The sequence below is a fragment of the Aphelocoma coerulescens genome, chromosome 1A (assembly GCF_041296385.1).
Source record: "Aphelocoma coerulescens isolate FSJ_1873_10779 chromosome 1A, UR_Acoe_1.0, whole genome shotgun sequence".
Classification (NCBI taxonomy): Eukaryota; Metazoa; Chordata; class Aves; order Passeriformes; family Corvidae; genus Aphelocoma; species Aphelocoma coerulescens.
Window position 1 is genome coordinate 9,320,665 of NC_091014.1, and position 17,632 is coordinate 9,338,296.

The 17,632-nt window shown below is 50.5% G+C and overlaps 3 protein-coding genes across 4 annotated transcripts in view; all 3 read left to right on the plus strand.

The window, feature by feature from the left end:
• Positions 1 to 17,632, plus strand: part of SEMA3D (semaphorin 3D) — a 220,731-nt gene that overhangs the window by 90,436 nt on the left and 112,663 nt on the right. The window lies entirely within an intron of this gene.
• Positions 5,607 to 7,814, plus strand: LOC138104565 (inositol 1,4,5-trisphosphate receptor-interacting protein-like 1). Its single transcript, XM_069003852.1, has one exon. The coding sequence runs from the start codon at positions 6,063 to 6,065 to the stop codon at positions 7,812 to 7,814; it is 1,752 nt and encodes a 583-aa protein (XP_068859953.1). The 5' UTR covers positions 5,607 to 6,062.
• Positions 13,552 to 15,759, plus strand: LOC138104566 (inositol 1,4,5-trisphosphate receptor-interacting protein-like 1). Its single transcript, XM_069003853.1, has one exon. The coding sequence runs from the start codon at positions 14,008 to 14,010 to the stop codon at positions 15,757 to 15,759; it is 1,752 nt and encodes a 583-aa protein (XP_068859954.1). The 5' UTR covers positions 13,552 to 14,007.

The window sequence follows — 17,632 nt, forward strand, 5'->3', positions numbered from 1 at the left end:
TGCGGCACATGGATTCACCGTGCAGAGACACATCTCTGCGTTGCCTTGCCCTTCGCCTTCCAGTTTACCACGGTGCTGTTGCGATGTTCCTATGTCTATGAGGCAGAAACTGGCTCCACCTGCACATCCTTACAGAAGACTATGAACTGAGAGAGGTTTCTTGGCACACCTCCTAGACCAAAAAACAAGCCTGTTAGGGACTTAATGTAGTTCTTCAGTAAGCTGTACTAATTGTAGTTTTTTAAGGATGTAGTTTTTCTTAGTATATGAAAATACAACAGATAGTTTTAATTCACTCTACCATGGACTACCATTGGTAGTCCAATTTTTCATAATGGGAACTGGATATATTATCCATGCTTCAAGAGGCCCTTTAGTATTGTCAGTGTATAACCTATTTTGTAAAGTTACCCTTAGTTTAGGCAATTAAACTACACTGCTGTAGTTGCTTGGCTGCTTTTCAGTAATATCCAGATATCTATGTTTGGAAAAACAATAATAAAAGGAGAGAAGTTTCTCAAATTGCCTGAAAAGTGTCCTTCTTTATATTTAACCCAATGGTTCTTAGAGAATGTCCATCCATTGTTGCTACCTGAAAAAATGACAAAGTGACTCAAGCGGTGATTGTGTCCAGCAGTCACATCTCGGTATTGCACTTCTGCAACACTCTAGAGCCAGGCTATTAATTTTGTCTCATGAATGCAAGCAGAAGTCATGATGGTTGAAACAGCTAAAATATTAATTAATCCTCCCACTGTCGTTATAGAAGTTTCCCCTCCTCATTGAGAGCATGGGAAAGAAAGCTGCTGTGGCCCACGTCAGAGAGGGAAGTCCTCTGAGGGGCCAGGAACAAGCAGCTCCGTGTGAGGAGAGCAGGCCGGAACCTCCCAGAGGAGGATCGCTGCCAACAGCAGAACTCGCTGTTCCACTGAGAGGGAACTGTGCTCGCTGAGCTCCCTGCCTTTTGCTTCCTCTGCTGGGCAGGCACTGCTCCCACCACAGCCCCTTTGGCCCAGCTTGTGGAAGGAGGAGAACACCCTCCTTGCTCCCTTCTCCCCAAACACACACGCCTACTTTGTTCCCCTCTCCTCTGCCCCCAGCTGCAGAGACCTGCCCTGTCCCTTGCCCCAGCTCCAGTCTCTCATCAGTCCCTTCCACAAGGACGTGTGCTCTCAGTGGGTAGGACTTGATCTCTGTGTGCCATTGAGCCTTACGGCCTGACCGCACAGCTTGTGTGGCCTCTGGGGCGATGCTTGGATTCGGGGAGAAGCACGGCCCCCATGGCTTCTTGTTGCACAATCCACCCAGGGCTAGATTGGCCAGGGCCAAAACTATTGCAGGTGGTCAAACTGTGGGTGTGGCTGTGAGTTTGGGTGCATGTGCAAGTGTGCTGTGTGTCTGAGGAGCATGCTGGGAGAGGGGAAGGGCAGAACCTACAACCTACAGTTGCCACTGAAACACTGTTGTGTAGCTCAGGTGCTGGTTTTAACTGGTCAGTAGTATGCAACCCCACTAGGATGGAAATTGAAAACAGTGTTCCATAAGAGCAAGCATGGCCAAATGATCTGGATGTCTTTCTGGCACTGAGCTGTTCTTTCAGGCCTTGAAAACAGGGGAGCTCTGATAAAGTAACTGAGCACCTGGTTGGTATTAACTCTCCTTTGCACTGTCAATTCCCCTTCTTTGGGAATACCTCACCCTGCGGGCTCTGTGTCTCTCCTAAGCCTGTTCGTATTGATGTGAGTGTGCTTTTCATGCCCATGCCATCTGGCACTGGTATTACACCAGAGTTGTTCCTGCCACTGCGGTTCAAGGTCTCTCCATTTTTGCATGAAAGTCTCGCCTCCTTTGTTACGGACACTGCACTCCTTAGGAAGCTGAGAAATATATTTGAACATAGTGGGAAAAACTTTGAAGTGGAAGCGTTGCAAAGATGTGTGGCCAATTTCACAACATCTTTCCTGTGGAACTGCTGCAGGCTGAATGGAGCAAGTCCTGCTGTCAGATGTGCATTCGGAGAAAGCAGGTTTGAATGAAATGAGTCACAGCCAGAGAACTGTCAGCGCTTATCAGTAGTATCAGATACAGGTTTCTGTAGCCAATTGTCCTTTGGATTTACTGAAGAAAACCCCTTCCTGGTTTAAATCCTGGACACTGAAATCCACAAAAAACTCACATTTGCTCCGAAGCAAAGTCCCTTTCCCTTACTTCTGTTTTCCTTCATCAGTGGAGCACAAACTGAGTTAGAATTTAAAACTGTGTTGTTCTCTGTACAGCTGCTACCAGAGAGGATGAGCAGAAGTATCAGGACAACCTGCTGGTGTCTTCTCTGGCCATAGACATCTGGGCTGTAAGATGTACTGAAATAATTTATCTTGCCTCAGCGTTGCCGTGTTCATGTCCAGAGAATGGCCTGTTGTCAGAAGCCTTTCTGAAGACGCAGTTAGTTGAAAATTGCAGGTGCGGGTGCTTGCAACTACTCTAACCTTTTGTGCATCCTTCTGAGGGAAGCATAGTCTGAAATGAAGAAGTGGCAGTATTTTGAAGGCAAGTGCAATAGAAGGAGGGTAATTTGTTTGGAAAGGTGGGGATAGCACTGCCTATCATTTCACAAAGCATTCTTTGAGAAGGGAAGAGCTGCGTGCCTTAAGGTGCTAATCATGATCAGCATGTTCCATTCTGAACACCTGGACATGCTTGCAAAATACAGGACATGCCTCCATCCAGGCTGGAAAGAAGGAGCCCACTGCTGCAGGGTGGAGTGGGTTCCTTTGTGCAAGTCAGCACAAGTCCCAAAGCCTTGAGGTGGATTGGAAGGTAGAGAGCTTCTAGACACAAGCTACTGCCAGAGTGTTTGGTTGGTGTTGCCTGTTCCTCAGAGTGTGGACTAATCTCCACTCTTCATTCCCCGTGACTATTTCCTTCCTAAGGAAGATTCACGCCTTTCTGATTGCAGGTCATGTGCTTATGCAGCTAAAGGTAGCTGGGAGGCTGCTGAGCTGAGCTGAGCTGAGCTGAGCTGAGCTGGTAGGCTAAGTGGAGCAGTAAAAGTCATTCACAGTCAGTGAGTTGACCTCAGGTCCTTCAAATAATGCAGTCCAAGAAGATTTTGCCAGTATTTCCACTGGAAGCCTACCACGGGTCTCTTGCTTTTTCTGTGTTTGACTGGCTGGTAGATTGGGAGGGACAAGAGGGTGTGAAATGCTTGACCAGGGCATGAATGAAATGGCTTTTTTCTTTAGTTGGTCCTAGGCGTCTCAACCTGAAGTTCTAGGGAGAGAGAGTGGGAGTGGCAGAGTTTGTTTAAAGCTGCCTTTTCTCCAGGGTCAGCAAATGAATAGGCTCTTTACCACTCTGGGTCTGGTAGTGTGGGCTTTCTGAATAGCTTTAGCTACAGGTGAGTTTATGAAACACCTTCCTTAGAGTAGGGTGGAGATTTTCTCTTACCTGCTTGATTCTCAGGTAACTGGAGGTCAGAAGAAATTTTTCCTTACGTTCTGCATCTTAGTTACTCCTGTGGATTAGGAGAGCACTGTGAAGGGACTGGAAGGTAGTGATCAGTAGAGATTTAAAAAGAGGAGGATGATATGCGCTGCTGAAACACAGTAGCCTGTGAAATTCCTGACTCTCTCGTCTTTCTTTGTGGCGCTGCCTGTGAATGACTGATCAGTGGCTGCTGTGATCCTGTCTTCCTCTGCTTCCCTCCCTGCTGGGTACCACTTGGGACATGGAGCTGTTTAATGGCGACCTCATCTAGATGGCAGAATTTATAAGGAGCTGGTTGTTGGTTTTATATAGGATGGTTCAGAAAACTGTGTTTTCTGAGTGCACCCAGCTCTTGTGTCACGGCTGGACAAGGGAAGGGCGATCACTCAGACATTCTGTGTTTTGTCAGCCCTCAGCTGATAAAGAGTATTTCAGAGATCACCCAAGAGGAATTTGAGTAGCTCAAGGGAGCAAAAAGGGACCTCGTGCTGTGCTGTGCTGTGATCAGCATCAGAGAAACTCTTCCCAATAAACAGCACCATTGTAGCCAGTAGCAAGGATCTCCAGTCAGAAAAAAGCAATGGAGGAGGTTTGTACCGAGGATGGCGTCTAAATGCAGACACGTCTACATCCCTATACAAAATAGAGTTCCTCTCGGAATGGCAAGAGAGAAGCCAGTTGCTGCAAGTGTCAGGAGGAGCACATCTTTATGTGGCATTGAGGGAGAGCACATTAGAGTGGAGCGAGCTAAGCTTCAGGAGTTCTGTGTTTTGAGGACTTTTCTTTTTCCTTTTCCAAACTTGTATTTCTTGTTACAGTGGCTTGTCCATTTCTCAGCCGGGCTATTGATCAGCCACATCTAGTTTAAGAAGTAGTATGGATGGGCCTGAGTATTTTTATCCTGCTTTGCAAAGCCTAAGTTGGTTGTGTGTGATCGTTTGTCAGACAATAAACAGATCTTTGAAAGTGTTCCTAATTCAGGAGAGAAACCCTGACATCCTTGTCTTCACAAAAGATGTGTGAGGTGGGACAGTGCTGGTGTAAACAAAGGGTAGGCCATAAGACTGGATGACATTACAACTTCCTGTGCATCACATAAGCAGCATGAATTTCCTTATTTCTCACTAAATCAGTAAATAAATATTAGCCTATGTGATGTGCTGCCTCCAAAGTAAATGTCACAAACAAGTGTGCTTGAGATCGCCAAATAAAAGAAAGAGCTGAGCCCAGGTGGTGTTTTCAAGGCCAAGGCTTAATAAGAGTTCCTCAGATCACACTACAGCCTGGAAAGGAGGGGGGAGGGGAGATGTACCAACACAGCAATAAATATAAATATTTGTAGTAAAAAGTTCCACTATGAATAAAAAAATAAAAGCCTACACCTGCATACCAAGAGCATCCATGGATCATGTCACCCATATTTATATTTGAGAAGGGTTTGTGTGGGAGGGTGCTTGTGCCTGCTTTGTACAGGGAAGCCCTGGGGTTCCCAGGTTCACGACTGATGGGTCTGCACTTTGTGTCTGTTGAGGCTCTGGGTGCCCAGGGCCATGATGAGTTGCTGGGCTGGGGATGGCGGGTGGGGCTGGCCTGTGATGCGCTCTGGGGCCTGTGACACCACAGGGGCCGTGTCACAATGGGGGCAGCTGGAAAAGGCCCCGTTGGTTGCCGTTGCCGCCAGTAGAGCCTGGGCAAGCGGTGAGTGCACACAGGTGGTGGGGAGGCCGGGCTGGGGGAGGGCTGGGGCAGAAGCGCCGGCAGCCGGGGCGTGTGTTCTGTCCCTGCATGCAGGGCCCAGCCCCTGGCGGGAGCGCCTTGCTCCGGCTCGGTGCTCGCTGGGGCAGCGGTGCAGGCCTTGCCTCCTGCCAGCTGCCGGGGGCCCTCTCCTTCCTGCTGCCACATCCCTGTGGCTCCTGCCCCGCACCGGCTGCCTCCATTCCGGCCCTACTGAACCCCTTCTGTGTGTCCTCTTGCAGACCATGGCTTTATTGTCATTGCTCTTCGTGCTCGTGCAAAGCCTGATCCAGTACCCCCAGCCAGCTGGGGATGGGCTGGATGAGGCCACGCACCGGCGAATGCAGGAGCGGGAGGAGCTGCTCGACCGCGAGATGGCTCGGCTGCTGCAGGAGCTGGAGCAAGGGCCCCCGGAGCAGCAGGACGAGGGCTGGGGAGCCCTGCTCTTTGGTGCCCTGCAGCAGTGGCCATTCTGGGCTCTTGCTGGACTCCTGCTCCTCTTGGGCCTGTGGTTTAGCTGCAGGAGGAGTCCTGAAGCCAGCGAAACCAACAGCAGCGGCAAGGACCAGAGCTCCTGCAAGACCTTGGGAGAGGAGAAGGAAAAAGAAGAGGAAGAAGACAATTTGGATTCTGAGGGAGACGGAGAAAACATTGATGTGACTGTGGAGGCAGGTGACAGTGGCAGCGGAAATGAAGGAGAAGGCAGTCCTGTGGCTGCAAAGGAAGGAGACGACGATGATGCCAATGAACAAGATGAAGATGTGAAGTTGAAGAAAGAAAGTGATGTTAAAAGTGACGATGGCCATGATGCAAAGAAAGATGAAGGCTGGAGTGATGGGAATATGCCAGGAGACAATACTGCTGAAGGAAGTGAAGAAGAACCTGGCAATGTTACTGGAGGTGTGGAAGACCTAGATGAAGTAAATGAAGGAGAAAACAAGGATGTGAAGGTGGAGCCAGACAAGGATGCTGGAAAGGAAGAAGGAGATGGAAATGAAGAAAAAACCAATGATGTGCATATGAAGGCAGGCAACAGTGATGATGTAAATGAAGGAGTATACGAGGTAGATGGAAAGGAAGAAAAAGCAGATGTGAAGGTGGAGGAAAGCAGTGATGCCAGTGAACAACAAAGCAGTGATTGGATTGGGCAGGAAGACAACAGTGATGGTGGGAATGCAGTAGACCACAGTGGGTTTGCTGCATCTGAGGAAAAAAACACTCACCTTGGAAATGAAGAGACCAATGTTGCAAACAGAAATGAGAAACAGGGTGATGCGAATGCAAATGGAGAGAAGAATGAAGATGCAAAAGCGGGAGAACAAGGTAATGTGGCTGCCAGTGAAAAAGAAGGCCGTGGTGATGGCAAGGACAAAGGCAGCCGTGGTGGAATTGAAGAGAAAGAAGACACCCGGGACGTTGGGAATAAGCGAGGGATCCTTTTAGTGGATCGCATACAGTGTCCTGTCGAGGACGTGGAGAGAGGTCGCTCAGTGGCAGCGGAGCTGATGGAGAGCTTCACGCGTGTCTTTACTGACAGCGTGAGCAATAGTTTCTACCCGGTGCCTCAAGAAGCCATCGGGGTGGGCAGTGCCTTTGAGGGTTGGAGTCCCCGTGAGCGGGATGTGGTGTACCGCATGCTGGTCCCACTGAATCCCCCGCCGGGACACGCCTTCCACCTGGAGCTGAACAGTGCCGGGCAGATGGCAGCAAGGACCTTCTGCGTCCGTGTGGAGCTGGTGTGCACGTGCGAGAGGGAGCAGCTGGGCGAGAAGCTGTTGTGCTTCCTGCACCACTCGCAGAAGGAGCTGCGGCGGAAGCAGAAGCCCAGCCTCCTAGAGACACTCTGCACCGGCTCCTACCTGGACGTGGAGAAAACCTCCCACTGGTTCTACCAGCTGGTGAGATGCTCGTGGCTGCATTTGCCTCAGTCGTACTCGTGGCACTTGGTGTTTCAGCCCTGCAGCCGGTCCTGCCAATTCCGGCTGAGCAAAGGCAAGGAGAGCCTGATGGTGGAGATGCTGTTTGGGGTGCGCCACGGGGACTCCGACATCTTTGTGGTCAGCCAGCCCACAGAGGCCCAGAAAGGCGGCTCCAGCAGCTCTGTGAGCAGCCGGCCCGCCAAGGCCGAGTCCATCGCAAGCACAGCGTGGCCTGAGACGTACGCTGTGGCAGAGGCAAAATTCTTCCAGCACGTGGCCAGGCAGGTGCCGTGTGAGAGCTTGCACCTGAAATGCCTGCAGCTCTTCACCTACATCCTGAGGGGCACAGGTTTTTCCAGCTCGACCTGGAAGACTGTGGTCATGCACGTGCTGACCACCGTACCGCTGTCCAAGTGGCGCAGGAGGGAATTTGAGCGGCGGCTGTGGGACATCATGGCATACCTGCGCCGCTGCCTGCAGTTGAAACGCCTGGAGCACTTTGTCCTGGGCAACAAGAGGCTTCCTGCGGAGATCAGCTTGCCGCCGGCAATGCGAACGGTCGAGCCGCTCAACCTCTTTGAGCACCTGGCCCGAGATCCGGCCGCCCACGCGGAGGCGATGCAAGCTTACGGTCAGCTGCGATTCCGCCTCTGGACGCTGCTCTCCAGCCACTGAGAGGAATTCCCTGCACAGAGCTGTGCTGGGGGGGCTCACACCCGATGGCAGCCACGTGAGCACGGCATCATTCTTGCTTTTTTCGCTGGCAATCCTGAAGCTGCTTTCCTGCTCCCGTGGATGGAAGATGCTGCGGCACATGGATTCACTGTGCAGAGACACATCTCTGCGTTGCCTTGCCCTTCGCCTTCCAGTTTACCACGGTGCTGTTGCGATGTTCCTATGTCTATGAGGCAGAAACTGGCTCCACCTGCACATCCTTACAGAAGACTATGAACTGAGAGAGGTTTCTTGGCACACCTCCTAGACCAAAAAACAAGCCTGTTAGGGACTTAATGTAGTTCTTCAGTAAGCTGTACTAATTGTAGTTTTTTAAGGATGTAGTTTTTCTTAGTATATGAAAATACAACAGATAGTTTTAATTCACTCTACCATGGACTACCATTGGTAGTCCAATTTTTCATAATGGGAACTGGATATATTATCCATGCTTCAAGAGGCCCTTTAGTATTGTCAGTGTATAACCTATTTTGTAAAGTTACCCTTAGTTTAGGCAATTAAACTACACTGCTGTAGTTGCTTGGCTGCTTTTCAGTAATATCCAGATATCTATGTTTGGAAAAACAATAATAAAAGGAGAGAAGTTTCTCAAATTGCCTGAAAAGTGTCCTTCTTTATATTTAACCCAATGGTTCTTAGAGAATGTCCATCCATTGTTGCTACCTGAAAAAATGACAAAGTGACTCAAGCGGTGATTGTGTCCAGCAGTCACATCTCGGTATTGCACTTCTGCAACACTCTAGAGCCAGGCTATTAATTTTGTCTCATGAATGCAAGCAGAAGTCATGATGGTTGAAACAGCTAAAATATTAATTAATCCTCCCACTGTCGTTATAGAAGTTTCCCCTCCTCATTGAGAGCATGGGAAAGAAAGCTGCTGTGGCCCACGTCAGAGAGGGAAGTCCTCTGAGGGGCCAGGAACAAGCAGCTCCGTGTGAGGAGATCAGGCCGGAACCTCCCAGAGGAGGATCGCTGCCAACAGCAGAACTCGCTGTTCCACTGAGAGGGAACTGTGCTCGCTGAGCTCCCTGCCTTTTGCTTCCTCTGCTGGGCAGGCACTGCTCCCACCACAGCCCCTTTGGCCCAGCTTGTGGAAGGAGGAGAACACCCTCCTTGCTCCCTTCTCCCCAAACACACACGCCTACTTTGTTCCCCTCTCCTCTGCCCCCAGCTGCAGAGACCTGCCCTGTCCCTTGCCCCAGCTCCAGTCTCTCATCAGTCCCTTCCACAAGGACGTGTGCTCTCAGTGGGTAGGACTTGATCTCTGTGTGCCATTGAGCCTTACGGCCTGACCGCACAGCTTGTGTGGCCTCTGGGGCGATGCTTGGATTCGGGGAGAAGCACGGCCCCCATGGCTTCTTGTTGCACAATCCACCCAGGGCTAGATTGGCCAGGGCCAAAACTATTGCAGGTGGTCAAACTGTGGGTGTGGCTGTGAGTTTGGGTGCATGTGCAAGTGTGCTGTGTGTCTGAGGAGCATGCTGGGAGAGGGGAAGGGCAGAACCTACAACCTACAGTTGCCACTGAAACACTGTTGTGTAGCTCAGGTGCTGGTTTTAACTGGTCAGTAGTATGCAACCCCACTAGGATGGAAATTGAAAACAGTGTTCCATAAGAGCAAGCATGGCCAAATGATCTGGATGTCTTTCTGGCACTGAGCTGTTCTTTCAGGCCTTGAAAACAGGGGAGCTCTGATAAAGTAACTGAGCACTTGGTTGGTATTAACTCTCCTTTGCACTGTCAATTCCCCTTCTTTGGGAATACCTCACCCTGCGGGCTCTGTGTCTCTCCTAAGCCTGTTCGTATTGATGTGAGTGTGCTTTTCATGCCCATGCCATCTGGCACTGGTATTACACCAGAGTTGTTCCTGCCACTGCGGTTCAAGGTCTCTCCATTTTTGCATGAAAGTCTCGCCTCCTTTGTTACGGACACTGCACTCCTTAGGAAGCTGAGAAATATATTTGAACATAGTGGGAAAAACTTTGAAGTGGAAGTGTTGCAAAGATGTGTGGCCAATTTCACAACATCTTTCCTGTGGAACTGCTGCAGGCTGAATGGAGCAAGTCCTGCTGTCAGATGTGCATTCGGAGAAAGCAGGTTTGAATGAAATGAGTCACAGCCAGAGAACTGTCAGCGCTTATCAGTAGTATCAGATACAGGTTTCTGTAGCCAATTGTCCTTTGGATTTACTGAAGAAAACCCCTTCCTGGTTTAAATCCTGGACACTGAAATCCACAAAAAACTCACATTTGCTCCGAAGCAAAGTCCCTTTCCCTTACTTCTGTTTTCCTTCATCAGTGGAGCACAAACTGAGTTAGAATTTAAAACTGTGTTGTTCTCTGTACAGCTGCTACCAGAGAGGATGAGCAGAAGTATCAGGACAACCTGCTGGTGTCTTCTCTGGCCATAGACATCTGGGCTGTAAGATGTACTGAAATAATTTATCTTGCCTCAGCGTTGCCGTGTTCATGTCCAGAGAATGGCCTGTTGTCAGAAGCCTTTCTGAAGACGCAGTTAGTTGAAAATTGCAGGTGCGGGTGCTTGCAACTACTCTAACCTTTTGTGCATCCTTCTGAGGGAAGCATAGTCTGAAATGAAGAAGTGGCAGTATTTTGAAGGCAAGTGCAATAGAAGGAGGGTAATTTGTTTGGAAAGGTGGGGATAGCACTGCCTATCATTTCACAAAGCATTCTTTGAGAAGGGAAGAGCTGCGTGCCTTAAGGTGCTAATCATGATCAGCATGTTCCATTCTGAACACCTGGACATGCTTGCAAAATACAGGACATGCCTCCATCCAGGCTGGAAAGAAGGAGCCCACTGCTGCAGGGTGGAGTGGGTTCCTTTGTGCAAGTCAGCACAAGTCCCAAAGCCTTGAGGTGGATTGGAAGGTAGAGAGCTTCTAGACACAAGCTACTGCCAGAGTGTTTGGTTGGTGTTGCCTGTTCCTCAGAGTGTGGACTAATCTCCACTCTTCATTCCCCGTGACTATTTCCTTCCTAAGGAAGATTCACGCCTTTCTGATTGCAGGTCATGTGCTTATGCAGCTAAAGGTAGCTGGGAGGCTGCTGAGCTGAGCTGAGCTGAGCTGAGCTGAGCTGGTAGGCTAAGTGGAGCAGTAAAAGTCATTCACAGTCAGTGAGTTGACCTCAGGTCCTTCAAATAATGCAGTCCAAGAAGATTTTGCCAGTATTTCCACTGGAAGCCTACCACGGGTCTCTTGCTTTTTCTGTGTTTGACTGGCTGGTAGATTGGGAGGGACAAGAGGGTGTGAAATGCTTGACCAGGGCATGAATGAAATGGCTTTTTTCTTTAGTTGGTCCTAGGCGTCTCAACCTGAAGTTCTAGGGAGAGAGAGTGGGAGTGGCAGAGTTTGTTTAAAGCTGCCTTTTCTCCAGGGTCAGCAAATGAATAGGCTCTTTACCACTCTGGGTCTGGTAGTGTGGGCTTTCTGAATAGCTTTAGCTACAGGTGAGTTTATGAAACACCTTCCTTAGAGTAGGGTGGAGATTTTCTCTTACCTGCTTGATTCTCAGGTAACTGGAGGTCAGAAGAAATTTTTCCTTACGTTCTGCATCTTAGTTACTCCTGTGGATTAGGAGAGCACTGTGAAGGGACTGGAAGGTAGTGATCAGTAGAGATTTAAAAAGAGGAGGATGATATGCGCTGCTGAAACACAGTAGCCTGTGAAATTCCTGACTCTCTCGTCTTTCTTTGTGGCGCTGCCTGTGAATGACTGATCAGTGGCTGCTGTGATCCTGTCTTCCTCTGCTTCCCTCCCTGCTGGGTACCACTTGGGACATGGAGCTGTTCAATGGCGACGTCATCTAGACGGCAGAATTTATAAGGAGCTGGTTGTTGGTTTTATATAGGATGGTTCAGAAAACTGTGTTTTCTGAGTGCACCCAGCTCTTGTGTCACGGCTGGACAAGGGAAGGGCGATCACTCAGACATTCTGTGTTTTGTCAGCCCTCAGCTGATAAAGAGTATTTCAGAGATCACCCAAGAGGAATTTGAGTAGCTCAAGGGAGCAAAAAGGGACCTCGTGCTGTGCTGTGCTGTGATCAGCATCAGAGAAACTCTTCCCAATAAACAGCACCATCGTAGCCAGTAGCAAGGATCTCCAGTCAGAAAAAAGCAATGGAGGAGGTTTGTACCGAGGATGGCGTCTAAATGCAGACACGTCTACATCCCTATACAAAATAGAGTTCCTCTCGGAATGGCAAGAGAGAAGCCAGTTGCTGCAAGTGTCAGGAGGAGCACATCTTTATGTGGCATTGAGGGAGAGCACATTAGAGTGGAGCGAGCTAAGCTTCAGGAGTTCTGTGTTTTGAGGACTTTTCTTTTTCCTTTTCCAAACTTGTATTTCTTGTTACAGTGGCTTGTCCATTTCTCAGCCGGGCTATTGATCAGCCACATCTAGTTTAAGAAGTAGTATGGATGGGCCTGAGTATTTTTATCCTGCTTTGCAAAGCCTAAGTTGGTTGTGTGTGATCGTTTGTCAGACAATAAACAGATCTTTGAAAGTGTTCCTAATTCAGGAGAGAAACCCTGACATCCTTGTCTTCACAAAAGATGTGTGAGGTGGGACAGTGCTGGTGTAAACAAAGGGTAGGCCATAAGACTGGATGACATTACAACTTCCTGTGCATCACATAAGCAGCATGAATTTCCTTATTTCTCACTAAATCAGTAAATAAATATTAGCCTATGTGATGTGCTGCCTCCAAAGTAAATGTCACAAACAAGTGTGCTTGAGATCGCCAAATAAAAGAAAGAGCTGAGCCCAGGTGGTGTTTTCAAGGCCAAGGCTTAATAAGAGTTCCTCAGATCACACTACAGCCTGGAAAGGAGGGGGGAGGGGAGATGTACCAACACAGCAATAAATATAAATATTTGTAGTAAAAAGTTCCACTATGAATAAAAAAATAAAAGCCTACACCTGCATACCAAGAGCATCCATGGATCATGTCACCCATATTTATATTTGAGAAGGGTTTGTGTGGGAGGGTGCTTGTGCCTGCTTTGTACAGGGAAGCCCTGGGGTTCCCAGGTTCACGACTGATGGGTCTGCACTTTGTGTCTGTTGAGGCTCTGGGTGCCCAGGGCCATGATGAGTTGCTGGGCTGGGGATGGCGGGTGGGGCTGGCCTGTGATGTGCTCTGGGGCCTGTGACACCACAGGGGCCGTGTCACAATGGGGGCAGCTGGAAAAGGCCCCGTTGGTTGCCGTTGCCGCCAGTAGAGCCTGGGCAAGCGGTGAGTGCACACAGGTGGTGGGGAGGCCGGGCTGGGGGAGGGCTGGGGCAGAAGCGCCGGCAGCCGGGGCGTGTGTTCTGTCCCTGCACGCAGGGCCCAGCCCCTGGCGGGAGCGCCTTGCTCCGGCTCGGTGCTCGCTGGGGCAGCGGTGCAGGCCTTGCCTCCTGCCAGCTGCCGGGGGCCCTCTCCTTCCTGCTGCCACATCCCTGTGGCTCCTGCCCCGCACCGGCTGCCTCCATTCCGGCCCTACTGAACCCCTTCTGTGTGTCCTCTTGCAGACCATGGCTTTATTGTCATTGCTCTTCGTGCTCGTGCAGAGCCTGATCCAGTACCCCCAGCCAGCTGGGGATGGGCTGGATGAGGCCACGCACCGGCGAATGCAGGAGCGGGAGGAGCTGCTCGACCGCGAGATGGCTCGGCTGCTGCAGGAGCTGGAGCAAGGGCCCCCGGAGCAGCAGGACGAGGGCTGGGGAGCCCTGCTCTTTGGTGCCCTGCAGCAGTGGCCATTCTGGGCTCTTGCTGGACTCCTGCTCCTCTTGGGCCTGTGGTTTAGCTGCAGGAGGAGTCCTGAAGCCAGCGAAACCAACAGCAGCGGCAAGGACCAGAGCTCCTGCAAGACCTTGGGAGAGGAGAAGGAAAAAGAAGAGGAAGAAGACAATTTGGATTCTGAGGGAGACGGAGAAAACATTGATGTGACTGTGGAGGCAGGTGACAGTGGCAGCGGAAATGAAGGAGAAGGCAGTCCTGTGGCTGCAAAGGAAGGAGACGACGATGATGCCAATGAACAAGATGAAGATGTGAAGTTGAAGAAAGAAAGTGATGTTAAAAGTGACGATGGCCATGATGCAAAGAAAGATGAAGGCTGGAGTGATGGGAATATGCCAGGAGACAATACTGCTGAAGGAAGTGAAGAAGAACCTGGCAATGTTACTGGAGGTGTGGAAGACCTAGATGAAGTAAATGAAGGAGAAAACAAGGATGTGAAGGTGGAGCCAGACAAGGATGCTGGAAAGGAAGAAGGAGATGGAAATGAAGAAAAAACCAATGATGTGCATATGAAGGCAGGCAACAGTGATGATGTAAATGAAGGAGTATACGAGGTAGATGGAAAGGAAGAAAAAGCAGATGTGAAGGTGGAGGAAAGCAGTGATGCCAGTGAACAACAAAGCAGTGATTGGATTGGGCAGGAAGACAACAGTGATGGTGGGAATGCAGTAGACCACAGTGGGTTTGCTGCATCTGAGGAAAAAAACACTCACCTTGGAAATGAAGAGACCAATGTTGCAAACAGAAATGAGAAACAGGGTGATGCGAATGCAAATGGAGAGAAGAATGAAGATGCAAAAGCGGGAGAACAAGGTAATGTGGCTGCCAGTGAAAAAGAAGGCCGTGGTGATGGCAAGGACAAAGGCAGCCGTGGTGGAATTGAAGAGAAAGAAGACACCCGGGACGTTGGGAATAAGCGAGGGATCCTTTTAGTGGATCGCATACAGTGTCCTGTCGAGGACGTGGAGAGAGGTCGCTCAGTGGCAGCGGAGCTGATGGAGAGCTTCACGCGTGTCTTTACTGACAGCGTGAGCAATAGTTTCTACCCGGTGCCTCAAGAAGCCATCGGGGTGGGCAGTGCCTTTGAGGGTTGGAGTCCCCGTGAGCGGGATGTGGTGTACCGCATGCTGGTCCCACTGAATCCCCCGCCGGGACACGCCTTCCACCTGGAGCTGAACAGTGCCGGGCAGATGGCAGCAAGGACCTTCTGCGTCCGTGTGGAGCTGGTGTGCACGTGCGAGAGGGAGCAGCTGGGCGAGAAGCTGTTGTGCTTCCTGCACCACTCGCAGAAGGAGCTGCGGCGGAAGCAGAAGCCCAGCCTCCTAGAGACACTCTGCACCGGCTCCTACCTGGACGTGGAGAAAACCTCCCACTGGTTCTACCAGCTGGTGAGATGCTCGTGGCTGCATTTGCCTCAGTCGTACTCGTGGCACTTGGTGTTTCAGCCCTGCAGCCGGTCCTGCCAATTCCGGCTGAGCAAAGGCAAGGAGAGCCTGATGGTGGAGATGCTGTTTGGGGTGCGCCACGGGGACTCCGACATCTTTGTGGTCAGCCAGCCCACAGAGGCCCAGAAAGGCGGCTCCAGCAGCTCTGTGAGCAGCCGGCCCGCCAAGGCCGAGTCCATCGCAAGCACAGCGTGGCCTGAGACGTACGCTGTGGCAGAGGCAAAATTCTTCCAGCACGTGGCCAGGCAGGTGCCGTGTGAGAGCTTGCACCTGAAATGCCTGCAGCTCTTCACCTACATCCTGAGGGGCACAGGTTTTTCCAGCTCGACCTGGAAGACTGTGGTCATGCACGTGCTGACCACCGTACCGCTGTCCAAGTGGCGCAGGAGGGAATTTGAGCGGCGGCTGTGGGACATCATGGCATACCTGCGCCGCTGCCTGCAGTTGAAACGCCTGGAGCACTTTGTCCTGGGCAACAAGAGGCTTCCTGCGGAGATCAGCTTGCCGCCGGCAATGCGAACGGTCGAGCCGCTCAACCTCTTTGAGCACCTGGCCCGAGATCCGGCCGCCCACGCGGAGGCGATGCAAGCTTACGGTCAGCTGCGATTCCGCCTCTGGACGCTGCTCTCCAGCCACTGAGAGGAATTCCCTGCACAGAGCTGTGCTGGGGGGGCTCACACCCGATGGCAGCCACGTGAGCACGGCATCATTCTTGCTTTTTTCGCTGGCAATCCTGAAGCTGCTTTCCTGCTCCCGTGGATGGAAGATGCTGCGGCACATGGATTCACCGTGCAGAGACACATCTCTGCGTTGCCTTGCCCTTCGCCTTCCAGTTTACCACGGTGCTGTTGCGATGTTCCTATGTCTATGAGGCAGAAACTGGCTCCACCTGCACATCCTTACAGAAGACTATGAACTGAGAGAGGTTTCTTGGCACACCTCCTAGACCAAAAAACAAGCCTGTTAGGGACTTAATGTAGTTCTTCAGTAAGCTGTGCTAATTGTAGTTTTTTAAGGATGTAGTTTTTCTTAGTATATGAAAATACAACAGATAGTTTTAATTCACTCTACCATGGACTACCATTGGTAGTCCAATTTTTCATAATGGGAACTGGATATATTATCCATGCTTCAAGAGGCCCTTTAGTATTGTCAGTGTATAACCTATTTTGTAAAGTTACCCTTAGTTTAGGCAATTAAACTACACTGCTGTAGTTGCTTGGCTGCTTTTCAGTAATATCCAGATATCTATGTTTGGAAAAACAATAATAAAAGGAGAGAAGTTTCTCAAATTGCCTGAAAAGTGTCCTTCTTTATATTTAACCCAATGGTTCTTAGAGAATGTCCATCCATTGTTGCTACCTGAAAAAATGACAAAGTGACTCAAGCGGTGATTGTGTCCAGCAGTCACATCTCGGTATTGCACTTCTGCAACACTCTAGAGCCAGGCTATTAATTTTGTCTCATGAATGCAAGCAGAAGTCATGATGGTTGAAACAGCTAAAATATTAATTAATCCTCCCACTGTCGTTATAGAAGTTTCCCCTCCTCATTGAGAGCATGGGAAAGAAAGCTGCTGTGGCCCACGTCAGAGAGGGAAGTCCTCTGAGGGGCCAGGAACAAGCAGCTCCGTGTGAGGAGAGCAGGCCGGAACCTCCCAGAGGAGGATCGCTGCCAACAGCAGAACTCGCTGTTCCACTGAGAGGGAACTGTGCTCGCTGAGCTCCCTGCCTTTTGCTTCCTCTGCTGGGCAGGCACTGCTCCCACCACAGCCCCTTTGGCCCAGCTTGTGGAAGGAGGAGAACACCCTCCTTGCTCCCTTCTCCCCAAACACACACGCCTACTTTGTTCCCCTCTCCTCTGCCCCCAGCTGCAGAGACCTGCCCTGTCCCTTGCCCCAGCTCCAGTCTCTCATCAGTCCCTTCCACAAGGACGTGTGCTCTCAGTGGGTAGGACTTGATCTCTGTGTGCCATTGAGCCTTACGGCCTGACCGCACAGCTTGTGTGGCCTCTGGGGCGATGCTTGGATTCGGGGAGAAGCACGGCCCCCATGGCTTCTTGTTGCACAATCCACCCAGGGCTAGATTGGCCAGGGCCAAAACTATTGCAGGTGGTCAAACTGTGGGTGTGGCTGTGAGTTTTGGTGCATGTGCAAGTGTGCTGTGTGTCTGAGGAGCATGCTGGGAGAGGGGAAGGGCAGAACCTACAGCTGTCCAGTGTTGCCACTGAAACACTGTTGTGTAGCTCAGGTGCTGGTTTTAACTGGTCAGTAGTATGCAACCCCACTAGGATGGAAATTGAAAACAGTGTTCCATAAGAGCAAGCATAGCCAAAGGATCTGGATGCCTTTCTGGCACTGAGCTGTTCTTTCAGGCCTTGAAAACAGGGGAGCTCTGATAAAGTAACTGAGCACTTGGTTGGTATTAACTCTCCTTTGCACTGTCAATTCCCCTTCTTTGGGAATACCTCACCCTGCGGGCTCTGTGTCTCTCCTAAGCCTGTTCGTATTGAT

Excerpts from the sequence above, each read along its gene's own strand:
- LOC138104566 (XM_069003853.1), top strand. The coding sequence starts at position 14,008 with ATGCCAGGAGACAATACTGCTGAAGGAAGTGAAGAAGAACCTGGCAAT.
- LOC138104565 (XM_069003852.1), top strand. The coding sequence starts at position 6,063 with ATGCCAGGAGACAATACTGCTGAAGGAAGTGAAGAAGAACCTGGCAAT.